This window comes from Herpailurus yagouaroundi, unplaced genomic scaffold (assembly GCF_014898765.1).
Source record: "Herpailurus yagouaroundi ecotype Mexico unplaced genomic scaffold, PumYag 184, whole genome shotgun sequence".
Lineage (NCBI taxonomy): Eukaryota > Metazoa > Chordata > Mammalia > Carnivora > Felidae > Herpailurus > Herpailurus yagouaroundi.
Genome location: NW_024412415.1, coordinates 21,922,021 through 21,930,456, shown reverse-complemented (window position 1 = coordinate 21,930,456; position 8,436 = coordinate 21,922,021). Strand labels below are relative to the sequence as shown.

General features: G+C 38.3%; 1 protein-coding gene across 3 annotated transcripts in view; it reads right to left on the bottom strand.

The window, feature by feature from the left end:
• TEX9 (testis expressed 9) overlaps positions 1 to 5,274 on the bottom strand; it is a 64,909-nt gene extending 59,635 nt beyond the window's left edge. For 2 of the 3 annotated variants that reach the window (XM_040492773.1, XM_040492775.1), the window contains exons 1-2: positions 5,190 to 5,274; positions 4,994 to 5,085 (exon numbers count right to left, since the gene is read on the bottom strand). In XM_040492773.1, coding sequence (XP_040348707.1) covers positions 4,994 to 5,085; positions 5,190 to 5,216 — 119 coding nt within the window. In that variant the 5' untranslated portion in view covers positions 5,217 to 5,274. Of the gene's footprint in view, positions 1 to 4,993; positions 5,086 to 5,189 lie in introns of those variants that run through there. The other variant, XM_040492774.1, reaches the window with a different exon arrangement.
• Positions 5,275 to 8,436: the final 3,162 nt, after the last annotated feature.

The window sequence follows — 8,436 nt, the reverse complement described above, 5'->3', positions numbered from 1 at the left end:
GGCTGCACCAATTTGCATTCCCACCAACAGTGCAAGAGGGTTCCCGTTTCTCCACATCCTCTCCAGCATCTATAGTCTCCTGATTTGTTCATTTTGGCCACTCTGACTGGCGTGAGGTGATACCTGAGTGTGGTTTTGATTTGTATTTCCCTGATAAGGAGAGACGCTGAACATCTTTTCATGTGCCTGTTGGCCATCCAGATGTCTTCTTTAGAGAAGTGTCTATTCATGTTTTCTGCCCATTTCTTCACTGGGTTATTTGCTTTTCGGGTGTGGAGTTTGGTGAGCTCTTTATAGATTTTGGATACTAGCCCTTTGTCCGATATGTCATTTGCAAATATCTTTTCCCATTCCGTTGGTTGCCTTTTCGTTTTGTTGGTTGTTTCCTTTGCTGTGCAGAAGCTTTTTATCTTCATAAGGCCCCAGTAATTCACTTTTGATTTTAATTCCCTTGCCTTTGGGGATGTGTCGAGTAAGAGATTGCTACGGCTGAGGTCAGAGAGGTCTTTTCCTGCTTTCTCCTCTAGGGTTTTGATGGTTTCCTGTCTCACATTCAGGTCCTTTATCCATTTTGAGTTTATTTTTGTGAATGGTGTGAGAAAGTGGTCTAGTTTCAACCTTCTGCATGTTGCTGTCCAGTTCTCCCAGCACCATTTGTTAAAGAGACTGTCTTTTTTCCATTGGATGTTCTTTCCTGCTTTGTCAAAGATGAGTTGGCCATACGTTTGTGGGTCTAGTTCTGGGGTTTCTATTCTATTCCATTGGTCTATGTGTCTGTTTTTGTGCCAATACCATGCTGTCTTGATGATGACAGCTTTGTAGTAGAGGCTAAAGTCTGGGATTGTGATGCCTCCTGCTTTGGTCTTCTTCTTCAAAATTACTTTGGCTATTCGGGGCCTTTTGTGGTTCCATATGAATTTTAGGATTGCTTGTTCTAGTTTCGAGAAGAATGCTGGTGCAATTTTGATTGGGATTGCATTGAATGTGTAGATAGCTTTGGGTAGTATTGACATTTTGACAATATTTATTCTTCCAATCCATGAGCAGGGAATGTCTTTCCATTTCTTTAAATCTTCTTCAATTACCTTCATAAGCTTTCGATAGTTTTCAGCATACAGATCCTTTACATCTTTGGTTAGATTTATTCCTAGGTATTTTATGCTTCTTGGTGCAATTGTGAATGGGATCAGTTTCTCTATTTGTCTTTCTGTTGCTTCATTGTTAGTGTATAAGAATGCAACTGATTTCTGTACATTGATTTTGTATCCTGCAACTTTGCTGAATTCATGTATCAGTTCTAGCAGACTTTTGGTGGAGTCTATCGGGTTTTCCATGTATAATATCATGTCATCTGCAAAAAGTGAAAGCTTGACTTCATCTTTGCCAATTTTGATGCCTTTGATTTCCTTTTGTTGTCTGATTGCTGATGCTAGGACTTCAAGCACTATAAACATATTTCTTAAAATAAAAAATAAACAAACATATAACTATTTCTTAAAATAAAAAATAAACATATTTATGTTTTTATATTATAAATTTACCTTTTTAAAACATATATGAAGTGGACACTTTTCTAGAAAACTACAAATTACCAAAATTTATTCTGGAAGCACTAGTACATCTAAATTAATGATTATTCATTTATGAAACTGAAATGATAGGCAAAAAAATTCCATCAACAAAAAATACATCAGACTCAATTTCACAGTTTTAATCAAAGGATAGATGATCCCTAGTTACAAAAAGCTTCCAAGAACAGAAAAAAACAAAAAGGAAAACTACTCTGTTTTTTCATGTGGCTAGGATAATATGGGTATCAAAATCAGAAAGGAAAAGAACTAGAAAAAAGTATAAGACCAATTGCATTTGTTTGAAGATGCAAAAAACCTACATAAAATTAGAGCAGTCAAATCCAGCAGTCTTTAAAGGAAAATAAAAAATCTGCTTAGTAGTTCAAAGTGTTAAAACATTAAATATGGAGGGGAGGACATTTAGTCACCTAAATTAATTAGGGAAAAAAGTTTTGATAGGATTTAAAATTCATGCAAAACAGGAATTAAAGGAAACAATGTCCTTAAACCTAATAAAACAATCTAGTAAAACTGTATTATCAAATTTCATACACAGTGATAAATTAAGCGGGCTCTTTAAAATCATAACCAAGATAAGGATGCTCATCATCACTTTTTCTATTCCATACTGCAGTGGAGGTGCTAACCAGATTGATTTTAAAAAATGCATAAGAAACTGTGAAGACACAAAACTATCCTTATCTGCACTTGATATGATTATAAAAAATCCAAGGGACTCTATCTACACAACAACGAAGAGAGTTCAGCAGGACTGACTATATATAAATACAGGCCTAGGATCAACATACAAAATCAGCAATGTTCCTACACATCTAACCAATTAGAAATATTTTAAAAAGCCATTCATTACAGCCACAAAAACTATAAGGCACCTAGAAATAGATTACATATGTGAGGGTTTAATGTAGTAATATAAAATATTAAAGGACACCAAAAAACCCCAACACCTGTATAAATGGAGATGTATCAATATTCATAGAAAGAAAGATTCAATACCCTATAGATGCCAGTTCTCTGCCAATTAATCTATAAATCCAATGTAAGTGGTATTTATGGGTATGCGATGGGGGGAGGAGTGGAGCTTGCCCTACCGGTTATCAAGACCATTATAACAGAGGTCACAGAATCTTACTGTTTAGATTTCTAGTTTTATAATATAGGCAAGAAACTTGGAAAACCTACTGACTTGAGTAATCAGCACATTCTTTAGTATATTCTCTCAGATGGTGATTATTTCCTGAAAATATCTAACAGCAGTTGATTATAGACCATTCTGGATTGGGACCCCGGCAAGTTCTGTGTTCTGCTGATTGGAGACATCCCAAATATGCTTAACATCAAGACCGCATGTGGCAAAATACTCTGTTATTACTTCTTATTCTTGCCCATAAGAATGGCCAGATATTTTACTCTTCTGCATGGCACAGAAGTGATCTATAGCTTCAGGCAGAGCCAGGAAGCTACTCTGTTCATATATGCCTCAGATTTGCACACCTGAGTACAGGTAACAGAACAAGCAACAACTGGCCACCTTTACCACAAAATGACTTTTGTTAAAATAGAATAGCTCCTTAAACGTCTTTTTTTTTTTTTTTTAACGTTTATTTATTTTTGGGACAGAGAGAGACAGCATGAACGGGGGAGGGGCAGAGAGAGAAGGAGACACAGAATCGGAAACAGGCTCCAGGCTCCGAGCCATCAGCCCAGAGCCCGACGCGGGGCTCGAACTCACGGACAGCGAGATCGTGACCTGGCTGAAGTCGGACGCTTAACCGACTGCGCCACCCAGGCGCCCCTCCTTAAACGTCTTTAAGAAGACTTTAAGCAGGACCATAACAACATACCAGAGCTAGTTGCAAATTATACCCCTAAATAAGTAAATGAATTAACCTAATCAATGCAGGTATTTAGTGCTATCTAGAATATAATGAAAATAACCATTTGGGGTTGAGCACAGCTGATTCAGACCTGTACACAGACAACAGATGAGTTACTTAGGTAAACTCCTGAAGTGAATTAATAGGCCCATTTCATTAAATAGAGGAGAATGATTATCTTCCTACATGTTATGGCAAATTAACGAGTACATGTCTAGTTCATCAAGAGTTCACTTCAGTTTTAACTTTAAATATGCTTTAATTTTAAGTACAGATCATATGGTAACTCTATGTTTAACTATATGAAGCAGTACTATAATGTTTCCCAATTTTAAATTAAATTAGATAAATTAAAAAGAAAATGAGTTGGTAAAATATAATTTTTTGTAAGGGTATATACAATGACAAATAAAAGACGTGGTCTCTTACTTTATAGAACTTACAGCCCAGTGGAAGAAACAGACAAAAAGTACACTAACAAATGAATTTGTAACAATTATGCTAACTGCAAAGAAAAATTAGTAAGTCCTTATAAAAAGAGTAACTGGGGAGCTTACTCTAACATAGTTCAGGAAGACCACGCGGAGCATTACAGGTGGAAGGCATGTGTGTGATTGTCCTCAAGGGAAAAGTCTGAGACGCTTAAAGACCAGTGAGGCTGGAAATTGGTACGCAAAAAAAGAGAGGGCACCAGATCAAACTAGAGACAGGATCCAGATCAGACAGCTTCTTTTTTGATTTTTTGATTTTTATTTATTTTTTTAATATGAAATTTATTGTCAAATTGGTTTCGATACAACACAGTGCTCATCCCAACAGGTGCCCTCCTCAATACCCATCATCCACTTTCCTCTCCTTCCCACCCCCCATCAACCTTCAGTTTATTCTCAGTTTTTAAAAGTCTCTTAGGGTTTGGTCCCTCCCTAACTTCAGACAGTTTCTAAAGTGCAACAGGGAACCACTGCAAAGTTTCAGGCAAGGGAGTGACATGATCAAATTGAATGATTACTCCGGGTCTGTGTGAAAACTGGGGCATGAAGGCAGAAATGGTCTAAAAATGAAAGCACGTGTTGTCAGAATAGGTATAGTTACACTGAGCGCAGATAAGTAAAGGAAATGCTCCTCCCAACTCCACCAAATGTGGATGAGAACGGGAATTCCAACTGCAATGAGAAACACGCTTTCAATTTAGAAACCAAGAGAAATTTACATAATTAAACTCTAGAGACTCCATATTAAGTGGATTTTCTTAAACTAGAAACTGAAATATTGGCAATTCCTGCTATCCTACTCACAAAGAGCATTATCATTTTCCTGATGAACATGTTTTCTTGGGGTAAATTTCCATCCCCTTCAAACACTGACGATGCAAGCGGAGAAAAGATGAAGAAAGACCAGCGAATAGGATGATGAAAGGAGAGTGGTAAACAGTGAGTAACCCCGAAGACCCCGTCAGTCACCAGGAAAGTACTTGCAAGCAGCCTCATTTGGGTAAAGGAAAGTAGGAAAAGCTGAACGGCTTACTTATATTCTTCCTCCCGGGCAAGTAGGTCACGTCGAGGCGCAGCAGGTTGCTGAATACGCTGCGGGAGCGGAGTGCTTGGAACGCTCCGTCTCTGTAAAAGAGAAAGGGACTTTCAGACCCGAAGTTAAATGAGGTTCCGCGTTCTCAGCCCGCTGGAAATCTAGTCGCTACTCGAGTGTCTGTGTTTGAACTGACCCGGGGACCGACACTGCGCCCCGCCATCTTTCACGACCGACGCTGTTACCGAGGCAACGAACTCATCTTCCCGCGAGAGTTCCCGCATCCCAGACAGCCTACCACCCTGGGCGCAGACTCCGTCTAGTCCTGGACTCTAGAGCTGTCTGAGACTGGGGTGGGGCATGAGGGCTAGGGAGTAAGCACAGAGCAAGCTCTAGCTGTGGACTGAAAGGGGGAACCCTGATCTGCACTGCCCCAGTAGCCCAAGAAGCCAGCCTACTGGGTCGACATACAAATTGTGAAGTTGGGGTTGGAAACGTTTCAATCAAGGAAGGCAGGTCCGTTTCTAAAGCTCAGAAGCAAGCTAGTAAAGCTCCTTGTCTGTTGTGCTTTTCCAAACTTACTAGCCAATTCGACCTCCACCTGGTTTTTAAAAAATGAACTCGTTATTGGAATTTTAGGTTCTAATTTCTCACAGTTAGAGCATCAGCCAGCCTAAGTTCATGTCCTGGCTCTGCCGCTTACTAATTGTACGATCTTGGGTGAATCACTCTGTATCTTGGCTACTTAAAGGAGAATAAAAATAGTTCCCATCTCATAGAGTTACAATGAGGAGTAAATGAATTTGTGATTAGGATTGTGGCTGAAACACAGCAAGCAGTTAAATTTTCCAGCTCGTTTGGAATAAAATTGAGAGTTCAAAAATAAACCTTCACATGTTAAAAAATAAAACTGCCAGTTATTTTACCAGCAAAAATGGGTTTGGGAATAGCAGAGAACTGGAATCTGGAACAAGCAAGCTGCAGCAGAACCACAGGCAAATCCACAGAACAAAGGAGAGGACTGCTCTTATACAGGAAAGGGGGATGCTGGGAAAGCTGTTATAAACAAAAAGCCTATTGGAATAAAAACTGGGAGTTTGAAGTATAATTGCTATTCATTGGCTGAGCTGTGACAGTCTGTTATTGGCTGGGCTGTTGTCAGGCTATGGGAAACACCCTTCCTCCTAAGGAAGTGTATCCATGTGCAAGGTCTATCTCTTCCTGTTAGATTTGCAATTGTTAAGTGGTAGAGTTTAAGAGCTTCCCCCTCCTGGTCTCCTGACTCCATTCTAAATAAGGTTTCCTTTTATTAATTCTTACAAGTGTCAACATTTGGCAAGGATGCCAAGACCATTCAATGGGGGAAAGAATAGTCTTTTCAACAAATGGTACTGGGATGCAGAAGAGTTAAATAGGACCCTTATCTCACACCAGGTATAACAATTAACTCAAACTGGATCAAACACCTAACCTTAAGAGATAAAATTATAAAGCTCTTCAAAGAAACTGTAAGTGAAAATCTTCATCACCTTGAATCAAGTAATCATCTCTTAAATATAACACCAAAAACAAACCACAAGAGAATAATCAATAAACTGAACATCATGAAAATCAAAAACATTTTGTTTTGGGGCATCTAGGTGGCTTAGTTGGTTAAGTGTCCACTTCAGCTCAGGTCACGATCTCACACTTTGTGAGTTTGTGCCTCACATTGGGATCTGTGCTGACAGCTCAGAGCCTGGAGACTGCTTCAGCTTCTATGTCTCCCTCTCTCTCTGCCCCTTCCCCACTCATGGTCTGTCTCTTTCTCTCTCTCAAAAATAAACATTAAAAAAAAAACATTTTGTTTCAAAGTATACCGTAAATAAAGTGAAAGACGAACAATAACAAGTGTTGGGGAAAATGTGGAGAAATTCAAACCCTCATACAGTATTGGTGGGAATATAAAATTGTGCAGCCACTTCAGAAAACAGTCTGGCAGTTACACATAGAGTTACCAGATGATCTAGGAACCAACTCTTAGGTATATGCCCAAGAAAAATGAAAACATATGCCCTCACATAAAGTTGTACACAAATATTTATATAACAGCATTATTCAGAATAGCCAAAAAGTGAACATAACCTAAATGATCATATACTGATTAATGAGCAAATAAAAATGGTATAGTAATAAAATAGAATATTATTCTGCACCCAAGAACAATGAAGTACTGACATACTGTAGTATATGGATCAGCCTTGAAAACATGAAGTGTGAAAGAAGCAATTCATAAAAGGCCACGTATTAACTGACTCCATTCCAATATGACCACATATTATGTGAAATGTCCAAAATAGGAAAATATATATTGACAGAAACTAGATTAGTGGTTGCCCAGTTTTACAGATGATGGAGGATTGGCTAAGTTGCAAAGGTTTTTGTGGGGGTATTGTAAATATACTAAAATTGATTGTGATGATGGTTGCACAACCTTCTGACTACACTAAAAGCCAATGAATAGTACAATTTACATGGGTGAATCATAGGTATGTAAAATACATCAATTAAGTTGTTAAAACCTTAAAAAAATAATTTATTAAAATGAAAAGATCAAGGGATGGAGAAAAGTACACCACACTAATGCCAATCAAAATAGAGTTGAAGTGGTTGTATTAATTTCAAGCAAAGCTGACTTCAGAACAAGGAAAATTATCAGCAACAAGGAAAAGCATTACATAATGCTAAAGAGGTTAACACTCCATGGAGAGGCAGCAATCCTTAATGTGTATGCGACAAACATTTTAGTGTTAAAATGCATGAGGCAAAAACTAAAGGGACTGTAGAGATACGGATAAGTCCACTAATATATTTGGAGATTTTGACACCCCTCTTTCAGTAATTGATAGTTTAAACAGGCAGAAAAACATTAAGGATATAATTGCTATTAATCATCTTGATCTAATTGACATTTGGAGAATACTCCCTCCAACAAGAGCAGAATACACATTCTTCTCAATGTCACATTAAACATTCACCCAAATAGACCACATCCTGTACCAAAAAATGCAAAATAAAAAAATTTAAAAGAATATAATTTATATTAGTTTCCTAGAGCTGCTGTAACAAAGTATCACAAACTAGGTGGCTTAACACAGAAGAGGGACACCTGGTTGACTCAGGTGGTTGAGCATCCGATTTCAGCGTGGGCCATGATCTCACAGTTCATGAGTTTGAGCCCCATGTCAGGCTCTGTGCTGACAGCTCAGAGCCTGGAACCTGCTTCGGATTCTGTGTCTCCCTTTCTCTCTGCCCACCCCCCCAGCTCCTGCCCTGCTCATACTCTCTCTCTCTCTCTCTTTCAGGAAATGAATAAACATAAAAAGATTTTAAATAAATTCATTTTAAAAATTAAAAAAACACAGCAGAAGTTTATTGTCTCACAGTTCTAGAGGACAGAGGTA